At 44.5% G+C, this 12,463-nt stretch overlaps 1 protein-coding gene across 1 annotated transcript in view; it reads right to left on the reverse strand.

Moving 5' to 3' along the window:
* The window catches only part of CACNA2D4 (calcium voltage-gated channel auxiliary subunit alpha2delta 4), a 168,329-nt gene extending 156,482 nt beyond the window's left edge, over window positions 1-11,847 (reverse strand). The window contains exons 1-2 of the mRNA XM_032796736.2: window positions 11,741-11,847; window positions 7,342-7,423 (exon numbers count right to left, since the gene is read on the reverse strand). Coding sequence (XP_032652627.1) covers window positions 7,342-7,423; window positions 11,741-11,847 — 189 coding nt within the window. The remainder of the gene's footprint in view (window positions 1-7,341; window positions 7,424-11,740) is intronic.
* Window positions 11,848-12,463: the final 616 nt, after the last annotated feature.

The raw sequence follows: 12,463 nt of genomic DNA on the forward strand, positions 1-12,463 counted from the left end.
AAGGTGAATGTCCTCTGTGTTTTAAATTCATGGAGCTTAAATCTGCCTATCTCTCCAGGATAACCCAGGGAGGGAAAGCCTGGGAAGCGGGGGAGAAGGGGAAGAAAAAACCTGATTTCTCTGTGTTGTGATTCAAGGAGTTTGAATCACGGTGATCTCCTAGTGTACCCAGGGTGGGAAAGATCTTGGAGGAAGAAAGGAGGGGGAAGGGAAATGGTTTATTCCCCTTTGTTGTGAGACTCAAGGAATTTGGGTCTTGGGGTCCCCAGGGAAGGTTTTTGGGGGGACTAGAGTGCCCCAAAACACTTTATTTTTGGGTGGTGGCAGCTTATCAGATCTAAGCTGGTAATTAAGCTTAGAAAAATTCATGCTGGTACCCCATCTTTTGGACTCTAAGTTTCAGATTGGGGAAATATATCATGACAGGAGACCTCCCAGACAAACCCAGGGGTGCAGGCAGTGGTGATGGTGGCTGAGTTCCAGAGTCAGTGCTGAACCAATTCCTCTGCCTTGGGGTTAATGAGCACTAGAGGTGGGGATGCCCTCCACTGGCTGAGACAAAGTCCGGACAACTTCATAGTCATTCAAGATTTTCTGACATTTGATACAAAATAGAGGTTTAACCCCCAGTATTCTGTCCAAATTCCAAACTGGGCAATTATATTGTCTGTGCCTAAATCACCCCTGCAGTTTCCATATTAGATGTGATAGTTCTTATGTCTTCTCTTTAAAAACAGTGAGGAAAGAGGAGCAGACCAGATGGGAGCAGGAAGGGAAACAAACTGCAAAAGGAGACAATTTGATTAACCTCTGTCAAAAAGGACAGAGCCCTTATCCCGTTAGCGGCGATGGTGATGAGACTGTTTTGATTTAAGCGGGAAAACAAATGAATAGATTCCATAGTCCCTCAGCCTTTCTCTTTGCAGTATATGCACTCCATTCTTGCCCCTGGAGGTGCAGGTTTATAAACAGGCTATGTGGAGAAAGTTTTGTGAGATCCCCTTCTTAAAATATTGGCAGCACACCAGTGCTCTCAGCCTGAGGTTCACTCTCCAGTACGATACAAAATGAGTAGGGGGCAGAGGATTTGGGGGTCCTTTCCAATTACAAGATGTGGAGAGGGGTTTGAATGTCTTTGGGATAAACTACCAGGCCTCCTATTGTTAGACAAGCTCACTCATCCTTAGAGAAGGCTGCTGAGCATATGTGGAGTCTGAAATGCTCTGAGGAGGGGACAGGGCTGAGGAGGTAGGACAGAAATAGCATATACGCAGCTTGCAGCAGGCACGTGTGGAAGCTGCTAGTTCTGTCTGGCATGATTAACAGAGCAAGGCTTTACTGGATTAAAAACTCCAGCCCTTGCATCCATGCTGCTGCTGCTGCTGCTAGGTAGCCGGACTGGATGGGGGAGGGGAAAAGAAGAGGCGGTGTTGATCACAAAGGTTAGCACAGCAACGCTACCAACAGGAGATTTACAGCTCACAGACGGAAGGCCCTGGATGATGACGAGATCACGGGACTCATCCCAGCTGCTGCCAGCCTGTCCCATTTAACTGTGTCATAGTTTCATTTGCAGAGAAGCTGATCTCTGCTACTCCGGGGGCTTTAATCAGGGCCCTCCTCTGTGAGATCAGAGTAATCTCCCTCTGGAATGCAAGACAGCTGGGAAAACTATACTAGCATTTGCATGCTCTGTGCAAAGAAAACACTATCAGCAGTGGATAAACTGGGGTTGTACAATAGCAGTGGTTGTTCCCAACAGCGCAGGCTGAACAGCAGCCTTTTCGCTCCAGCAGGGTAATAACAGCACTTTGCACTCCTGTCAATGATTTTGAGCTTGCTTCTGACACATCAGTATTAGAGGTTAAAAGGATATCAATAACTATGGGCATTTGAGTTTACCAGCCACAGGGTACATTAAGAGCCCAGCCACACATTGTGTGCACAACTCAATCCTTAGAATTCTCGCGGGTGGGGAGAATATCGCACAACATTGGCAGCTGGATATTTCAATGAATTTGTTGGGGCTGTGTTCACCTTTGTGTTCCATAAAATATTCTAGTAAATAATTTTACTGGCCGGAATGTTGATGAAAACAGTGAATTTTAATAGGACTTGTAGAGACTATTTGCTGAAAGAATATTCACATCATATGTGTAGGGAATGCAAATAATGCCATGTGACCTCAGGTATTAAGATCAGTTACCATAGTGATAAGTGCACTATAAATGTCTAGGTAGACTTCTGTGTCCAATCAAAACTAACCAACACAGATCACATTTAGAATCTTGGTTGTCACATATCCACCCAGATTCGCTTGCTGAAATTATTCAGCAAGTATTTTTTAATAATAGTGAAAAAACAACCCCCCCACCACCAACAGAAGAAAAACCGGTAAGTTGCTTGAGTACAAGTCACAAACAGAAAAAGAGTCTATGCTCATAAGCTACATCACTCCTCTAAAACAATGGTAACAACTCATTGGGATTCTCCTTCGGCACAAGCTGGGGAGGCTGAGGACCCAGAGTACTGTACCCTTTGCTGTGTCTGTGAAATGATTTACATTGCCAAATATACGTTCCTGTTCCTACCTCCATGAAATTTAGTCCACTGAAGTACTTAGCATTGCATAACTCACTGACAGTGCCACTACTTAAGTCAGAGAAAGACATTACACCCTCACTCAGCAAAATCACTTCACGTTTATTATTTAATTTGTCTGTTCTCTCCATTCTGCAATATTTAGTAATCTCCTTACTCAGTCTGATCTCCAGCTGAAGCCAACAGGGAGTTTAGCCACAAAAGAAAGCAGGAATTGGTTCTAGGAAACATATTGATTTTTCAATTTCTAATTAACTAAGTATTGTAAGCGTGAAATCCTGGGCCCATTGAAGTCAATGGCAGTTTTTCAGTGGAGCCAGGATTTCACCCTCATTGATCTCTTTTTTTCTTAGTAAAAACAATAGTAAGTAATTCAGTTACTTAGGGTCAAATCCTGATCCTCATGTCCTCCAGACCATGAACAACCAAGTTTTCCATGATGTGGCTGGGTTGTGTGGTCACAAATTCTCAGCAGTGGCTGTTGTATAACAGAGAGCAGCTGGTAGACTCTATAACCGGCAAACTTGACAAGCCATAGAAAAACCAAGCCTGGATTTTTGGTGCCCTTCAAATGTACTTTGTCAGCCTCATGGAGTTTTGTGGGCCTTCTGCTCTGCTTTCTCCTCCCATGGATTTTTCAGTGGGGAGGACTGATCCAGCCCTTTTTATCTAATTACTAGAAGTTAGCAGGAATTAGAAAGTATTACTTATTGCATAATGCACAGGTTTTTTACTACTCTTAAGAAAAGAAATGACTCTTTTAAAGTAATCTCTCTTTTTGGGTGAAAGCAATTTGTATGAAATTCACCCCTTTGAACACAAAAGGCCTGTGAACCATTTAAGTCCCATTTAAGTTTTCAAAATAAGGCTCACAGAAAAGGAACCACCCAAGCTAAAGAAGATGTATGCTTTGCCACTGTTCCCACAGCAAAGCCAATGCATTGCGGTGGAGATTTCAGCAGACCAGAGCAAATCAATTTTTAAGCATCCTTTAGTGACTATGTAAAATTTGCTGTGATTATGTCCTGGCTGGTTCCTGGCTCACTGCTAGCTGAGGAATGGGGTTTCATGTTGCTTTCTGGTGTCATCATAATTCTAACACAGCCAAAGGATTTACTGGGCCTCTTGGGATGGGTGCAGGCTGGAGGTATCCAGGAGGCTTGGAAGCAGGGGGTGTGGGTTGCAATGGGAATGCCTTAATCGTTTTCCTCTCTTTGAAACAACAAGAGCATGCAAACACCGCCAATGAAATTCCATACAAAATGTTAATTAATGAAACAGAAGATTTAAATGTATAAAAGGGAGAAAATGAAAAATTACGGTGCTAACAGCAACAGGAATTTAGTTACATTGTAAATATATCAAGCTCCTAACGCAAGGCCAAATTCTGCTGTCCTTATTGTTATTACTCAGGTTTTTACTGTGTTGTTACACAGGCAAAACGCCCATTGACTTCAATAAGGGTTTTGCCTGAGCGAGGAGTGAGGAAACATTGAGAAAAAACTCCAGGATTTGGCCTCTGCATTATAAATTCACTGGGGAAGGGACCTGTCCTTATATTTGTCTGCAAAGCGCCCCAAATACCTATAACGCTGCAGCAGCAAGCCAAAATATTTCATGTGTGAAATGTGCCCTGCAGCTCAAATACAACAATGTTGCTTTGGAAACTCTTGTATTCGAATTTTCTGATTTCTGTGCATGCAAATCTCCTGCCTTAACATAACCAGAGTCTGGGTGCACGTGTGTGTGCCCGTGATTACATCAAAGTTGTTTGTAGGTCTGCCCTCTTTGAAAACAAGTTTCACCTATCTCAAGAGGTTTGTTCACATTACTGCATTAGGAGGATATCTGATCTTAGCCTCATGAAATTGCTCTCTCTCTCCACAGCCATACCCGTCAAGCATGCAGATTGAAGTCCTTGAAGCTTATCTGCTTTAAGAAGCTTATTACTGAAGATGGTGTTTGATCTAGAGTTTCCTAACAGGATAGAGGATGAGGAAAGACCTGGGGAAATGGGCACAGCAGGAAGAGAGGGGAAAACCCCAGGACGAGAGGGAAAAATAAATAGGATTCGAGAGGGAGCAAGGGGGGAGAGGTAATCCTGACTTGTCTGAGCTGCATGTGTATTTCTCTAGTAATGTCTAAACTGGATAAGAAATGGACTTGGGGAGATGACTCAGAGAAGGAGAGAGTACGCAGGGCGGTGTTGGATCAGAAATCAAACGCAGTTCCTGCAGGAAGTGACAATGGTGACTCAGTGAGTGGCATTCTTCCCCTGAGACGCCGCTGAACCAGTGTCCCACTCTGACATCAAGAATTCCATTTCAAGCAAAGCACAGTCCGTCTGCATGCAGTGCAGCAGGTCTGCATCATGCACAAGAGAAAGACAGATACCGCCTTCTCTTTATCAGTGCACTGCTTAGTATCTTTGGTGGGGACAGGTGAAATGTGGCAATTCATGGGTGGGGGGTGCTCTGTCTTCTATCAGGGAAAGACAGGTGCCACCCCTGCCGCATGAATCCTGGGCTGGATTTGCTGGTCAGAATCAAATTGTCTTTCAGTCAGAAATCAATCGTCTTGTCTCTGAGAGAATCACACATAAGATTTTGCTGGATTTGGTGCAATCTTTTATTGACAATCCGAACAGGGTGACTGTGATCATCCCTCCTCTCCCCTCCTCAAGCTGTCTATAGCTCACAGGGACAGCAACCAGGTAGGGAAAGCAATGGTGTCCCAGGTTATTGGGTGTGCTTGCACTGAACGCCTTCCACTATCACAAAAGACATCATCATGGCACAGCATCTTAGCACTAGCCCTTTCTGCAATATAGAAATTGATGTAGAAACTACTCTTACTTCTCCCTATTCCCAGAAATGGGTTATTTACTGGGCCATAATTGGAGCAGAGTCCCCTGGGAGATTGGGCAAAGAGGATGATAACCGGGCTACATATCTGTCATCCACTAGGGGCTCCAGGTTCCACCACAGACACCTATTGCCTGGAAGCAGAACACAGGGAGACTGATTGCATCGGCAGGCTCATGCAGCCACTTGGGGGTGATTTTCAACAATGCTCAGCACTGGCTGAACCCTGCTCCTCAATTTACAATTAGCTTCACTGGGAGCAGGGACAGGCCAGTGCTGAGCACTTTCAAAGACCTACCCTCAGTGCTATATACAGAGGGCATCCAAGCCAATGAGCCATCGGCAGTCAGCCAAGAGTGTGGCCATATGGAAAGAGGCTGATTTTCACAGAAGGAAGATCTGACTCAGAACAGAGAATCTCCCTCCCACCACTCTCTGGCAATGAGAGCCAGAGGAATGGCAATGATCAAGAGGCAGCTCTGGTGCTCACTGCCCTCCATGCTAAAGCCCATCCTACTTGCATGCAGAGTCACTGTGTGTGAGTTCATGAAGAATGTGATTGGTTCCTTATCTGGCTCATGGAACTGCCTCTCTGCCAGGATTCTGATGAGAACTCTGTGCCCCGGCAATTTCAACTAACACTCCCCCGTCCATCTAGCTTCTGCATTGGCCGGTTCCATATAAAATATACTACTTCCCACGCAGACTCACACATGCACACTTCAAATTAGCCTTCTGCAGTTGGAACTCAATCACTCCAAAGTTCAGGGATAGCAAAAGAGGAGCTGGCCTGACCAAAGCAAGCTGACTATTTCAGATAATTACGTGCTGGTTCATAACTGATTAATTCCAGCAAAAACTTGAGAGACAGATTTTTGCTGTGCTTCTCCAGTTCCAGCATTTCCTACCTGAGCTCATTGACCGAGCGAAACAAACAAGATGGTCCAAATTCCCTGCTGGTGCAAATGGGCCAAACACCACTGAAGTCACTGGAGCTGGACCCATTTATGCCAGCTGCTGCTAATCAGGATGTTCCTAGCAGCTGGAATTGCATGAAGTGGAGGGTATGAAGGTTGCTATTCCTGTGCTGAAGTTACTGGGGCATGGATTAAAGAACTAGGCTGAGCAATTCTTTGTTCCAAGGCAATCTAGTTGTATACAGCTGCTTTCAGGACTGGCATCACAACGCCCTTCAGAGAATCAGTCCTAAACTAAAGAGGGAAAACCAGATTTTAAAGCAAGATTTAAAGAGAGGAAAGTGACTCAGTGGAACAGTGGGAGAAGACAGATGAGGAAGTACAAATCAACAAGAGAGCCCCAGTTGGGAAAGCCCAGGGAACAGAGAGGAAGGCAATATTGGAGTAGAGTGAGCAGGTGGGGGAGTAGACGTATATGTAGTTAAGAAGGGAGGAGAAGAGTGAATATGGTCATTAAGGGAAATAGGTGGATATGAGGTCAGAGGAGAAAGGTGAACAGTGCCCGTGGACAGTATGAAAAACTAGGAAGACAATTCTGAGTCTGAAGTGGCTAATGAGCCAATGAAAGCATCAGAGAGAGGTACAAAGCCACCTGGACCAATGAAGGTTAGAGGGTAGGGACTGGGAAATGAATCCACATGGTCTTGAAATAGGTTGACCAGATAGCAAATGTGAAAAATCGGGATGGGGTGGAGGGTAATAGGAGCTTATATAAGAAAAAGACCCCAAAATTGGGACTGTCCCTATAAAATCAGGACATCTGGTCACCCTATCTTGAAAGTTAGTGAAGATTTCCTAGTGTTGTGCTTCTACAATTGATCCCCAGGGCACACACAGAGAGAGAAGATACAGAGGAGGGAAATCTGAAACCAGCAAAGCTCCTTGCAAATATAGCCTACCTTCTGTAAGAGGAGTGAGCCTGAATACTTTGTCATGATGGAATATATCTCCCCACCAAAGGCATCTGCCCAGGACTTCACCCTAAAGTGGAGAAAGAAGAAAACCAGCAGTATTAGCGCATCAGGTAGATGAGCTGCATCAAAGGGCAACAGTCATGCAGGCATGTATCACTTCCCGTCTCCCCACGCATGCATTCACTGAGCACACCTATGACACTGTAGAAACAGTGATAACATGTTTTCTTTTTGAACTGCTAGTGAAACACACAACAGTAGTGGGAAACCATCATCTCTGTGGCCCACTCTTCACCCTGGTCTTTCCTTACCATTAGGCTGTTTTAACGGTGCCAAGTTTTGGGGTTCTTATCCAGTCATTATTGACTCTAACAGGAGCTCGCTTGAGTAAAGACCAGGTAAAATCTGAGTTATAACAGGGTAAGGATCTCAGGATTCAGCCCTTAGACCATGCACTTTTTGTGGTAGGGACAATGAGCCAAGCTGTGATCTCAGTTACTCCAGTGTGAATCCCTGGCATGCAATTGCTTTCAGTGAGGGTATGCTGGACTGACACGGGTGTAAACTGGGAGCAGATTCTGGGCCACAGTTTCTCTCTCTGGCAAGTGCCTTGCACATGTATGCCATCCTCTAAATAATAGACAATAGCAATACCACACAGAGATCATAAGGGTGGTGACATGCAGGCTCAGCATACAGATATTGCCTCCTCCCCAAATTAGCATATATGGCTGCAGTAATTGTCAGAATACTTAATCAGGAATCATGTTAGGATGTTCCACCTACACTCAGTTCCTTTTACAGGGATTCACTTAGGAAGTATCTACTTCTTTATAGAACACATGGCTGTCTCCCCTCATCAGAACAAACCAGTTACTTATGGAGTACAGATTCTTACCTATAATTTTCAGAGGGATTCTTCCCAGTTTTGTGAAAACTTTAAACCCAGAGGGCCTGATTTCTTCTCTTTGCAATGCCAGTAGAGTATAATGCAGTCAAAATCAATGACAGTCCAGCACCATAAAAAACTAGTGCAATGGCATGGTAAATCAAGCACTGAAACATCCGTTTTTTAACCTCTGTGTGTGATCCTGCTCCCACTGAAATAAATGGAAGCAACTCAGTATTTCTGGCTATTATGGTCAGTTTATTGGTTTCTGCATCCTGTTTTGTCAGCCACAGTCATCTTTTTTTTATATACACTGAAAACAATACTGAATATTTGAATTTGCTAGGAAGACAGGATTCACTTTCCCATCTCAGACCCTTATTCTGACAAGCCCACTAGCTTGCTTCTGGCCAGAGAAAAGCTAAAAACAAATAAACATTTTGCCTATTGTGTAATGCATGGGGGTGGGGAAGAATTCCTTCCAGACTTTTATGGTGATCAGCTGATGTCCTGAAGCATGAGATCTGATTACCCTTATCTCATTATTTAACTCAATAACCTCCTGAAGCAGCTCATTGAACAACTTGTCTCCACAAGCCATTTAATGTTGGCATGAAAATTTACTAACAGTCACAAAAGCTGCTTTCCCACCCATAGGATGATGATGATGATGATGATAGGAAAGCTACACAGAGGGCTTCTGGGAGGTTGCCTAACCAGCCCAGGTAACTGCAGCAGTTTTACTATCTCTCTTGATTTTATCAAGTCTTGTGATATTTGGTGTTTGTTCTGAAAGCCCAGGGCTCCTGGAATCATGTGATTGCATGAGAATCTTGGCGCTTTCATTAAAAAGAGAAGAAACAAAAGTTTGTAGCCCTCACGTTTGCAAAAGAAAAGCTTGAAAATGTGAATCCTAAAAGCTCCATCACCAGGAAATAAATAAAAGAACCTGAAATTACTATTAAAAAAAAAACTATATGATTTTTAAGGCAATCCCATGATTTCTGAATGCTTGGGATTGGAAGACTCACAGGAAATATACTGGGACTGTGCCAATGGGCAGGCAGCTGTGGCACAGCTGTGTTCAGAGCACAGCAGCATCTCTATTGACTGTTCTCCAGCTGCCTCCCTAGCCCTGATGGCTGCCTCTCTGATGGGTTTCTTGAAGCTACATGTGGCACTTGAGGTGCTGGAGAATCTACATTTCCTGCAGACAAAGAGAAGGACAGTGTTGGCCAGGGAGTTAGGGGGAAGCATGGGGACAGAAAGGGGGAGTCATGGGGACAAAGCTGAGGAACTGCAGGGTGACAAATGGAAGACCAGAAAGATGAGAAGAGCCATGGGGAGGCATGAGAAGACTCACTGGGGACAAATATAAGAGAGGCATAGGTCAGGCAACTGGTGGCATACAGGGACTTCTCATCAGAGCAGTGTAAAAGGGGGGTTCCTGTAGGTAAATAGGGGTCAGAAATAAATGGGGACCCAAGAAGGGCACTGAGACAGCCACTGGACAATTATTTTTCACATAAGCTGGGAGCCTGGGGGCTGCTGGAGGGCTAGGTGCATTTTGGTGAATCTGAGGTAGTTGTCTTTGTTAAATGATTGAGAGAAGAGGACAAAGAACCAAACTCATATTCACCAGATTGCATCAAAACTTCTTCTGTGACTGCTGGCTCCCACAACCCCAGATAATATGCAGAATTGTCCCTCTGGGGGGAAAGCCTTGAAATGTCAGTAGCTACCTGGTTATTGTGATTTAATAATGGATGGAATCTTTTGAGAGAGGCCTTGAGCTGTTTGAATGCAAAACACTCAGCTTACATCTCCTTCTGAGATCAAGAGTTCTTCAATAGTTTAGTTCATGTAACTGTTTCTCCAGCACAATGTCATTTCTTTCAGCCATCACATGAGAAGTAGGTTTTCCTCCCTCTGAGTAATGCAGAAATATCCAAATTGCTTCCCTTTCAAACAAACTGTAGCATAAAAAATTCTACACCAATATATTTTTAACCTTAAAGTAGTTAAGTTGCTTAAATCAGCTTAGCGAGGTCCAGTACTTTTAACTCTATATATTCAGATATTAGTATCATGGCAACCTGCCAAAGAAAGATTTGTCACCAATGCAGGACTTACTTTGTAGCATGGTGTCAGCCTTTGGCTAGCCATCCATGACGCTGAGGAGAGGTACACGCACTTCCCTTCCCCTCAGAGTGCATGCATAAATGCACGCACACAAGTATGGCACATGCACAAGTCTGTATACACATACTAAAACCCTTGTGTAAAAAGTCCATGCACAGCTACATGTATGAAAACCTGCGTACACATGCAGTGCACACACAATACAATAATGCTATGAAGACTTTGCACTTCTAACATGCTTTTCATTTGCCGATTTCACAGGATTTTATAAAGGAAGATTAGAGTCATAATCCCCATTTTACAAATAGGGAAAGGAAATAGAGAGAGGTGATATGACCGGCATGCCACCCTACACTAAAATATGTGTGTATGTATACATGTGTGCATAATAGTTATTGCTATGTAAGCCTTTGGAGTAATATTATACAGAGCCAGTGTAAGGGGATAGTACCAGTACTATATAGAAGTACTAGGAACAGTAATACAATTTGGATCTTGTATATAAAGATGGCCAGAATGACACATCTTCACTCAAGTACTTCAGACATATCACAGAGCACCAGTGCTACAGCCCTGTCCTAGGAGGATGTTACACACCAGCATAAAATAAGTGCACCTTTGGGGCAGCTCAAATTTGTCCCAGCAACCAGACTGGTCTGCAGCTGCTCCAGAGATCAGGGGCTGTCTTTCTACCATGTTTGCCTGCTCCTTCTGGTGCATCAAACAGAGCTGAGGAAATGGACTAGAAACTACAATAAATAACAACACCTAGCTCTTATCTCGTACTTTTTATTTTCAGATCTCAAAGAACTACATAGAGAGGGTCAGTATCATGATCCCCAATTTATCAATGGGGAAACTGAGGCACAGGAAGGGACATGACTCACCCATGGTCACTGAGTAGGTCAGTGGCAGAGCTAAGAATTTAACTCAGGTCTTCTGAGTGCCAGTCCACTAGGCTATTCTGTACACTTTAAGAACAATCCTTTTCTGTCTGTGAGCCCAGGTCCATGGGAACGATTCCCAGTGTGGCTTGGACCTGGTGGTGAAGCGAGATTTTGCATCTAGGGCAAAAATCAGGTCAAAGAAATACTCCATGCAAAAAGTACAATTAAAACTCTGTCGTCCGCCAGATTAATGACATCTCTGGAAGGTGGGGAGGTGGGTGTCTCTTTAAGGGAAGGGACTGGTGCTGGTTACAAAGGAACACTGAGAGAAAAGGGATGATGAATGGCAGAGCGGGGACTGGGGCACCAGTAGCAGAAAAGGGAAGTAGACAGTGAAGGGCAGAGGATCATAGAGGGCAGAGGAGTATGTGGGTAAAGGGATATGAGGCATGGGGGAAACACTTACGTTTCCAGTGGTATTTTTGCCTGGGACTTAGCAGAAGGCAGGAGGCAGCTGAGTGAGAGGAAAAGCCACAGAATGGCTCCTGGCACCATCCTCCTGGCAAAGACCATCAGCAACAGGACTAGCTGTATAGACACAGAGATTCCCAGCCACGTTTGCCACTCTATGGAGGTCCCAGCATTGTCCAGACAGGCCCCAGCATGGTGTCTTGCTGGGGAGTGGGGTTGGGGAGCAGAGTCCTGGGGACACTTAAGCCTGCATGCTGCTGCCACCTTGTGCCGTCAGTCCGCACTGTCCCTGTCCAAATGGAGAAAAGCTCCACTGGGACTGCACAGTCTTCCACCCAACAGCTGCAGATAAAAGTTTGCAAAGAATATGCTGGAGTTACTGAGAGGGAAAACTCAGGAGAAGCTGTCCCATTGCTGCCAAGGTGATCACTGGGTCCCGTCTAGCTTATGTGCCTTGCAGGAATGGAAGAGACTTGAGGGAGCTCTGCAGCAACTGCATCTACGTAATCTACTGCCGGCCCTTTAATCCCCAAGCAAAGCAGCAATAGCAGCAGATTTAGGGAAGTGGAGTGGGATAAAATCACATAGGATTACTCTGATTTCTGAAGACAGGCCTCAGTTTGTCCAATCAGAGATCAGAGCAAGCTTCCTCCAAGCCTTTTTTAAAGGGATAGCATCACCTCTTCTAAAAAAAGTCTCCTGACCTTTGATCCCTACT

Source organism: Chelonoidis abingdonii, chromosome 1 (assembly GCF_003597395.2).
Source record: "Chelonoidis abingdonii isolate Lonesome George chromosome 1, CheloAbing_2.0, whole genome shotgun sequence".
Classification (NCBI taxonomy): Eukaryota; Metazoa; Chordata; order Testudines; family Testudinidae; genus Chelonoidis; species Chelonoidis abingdonii.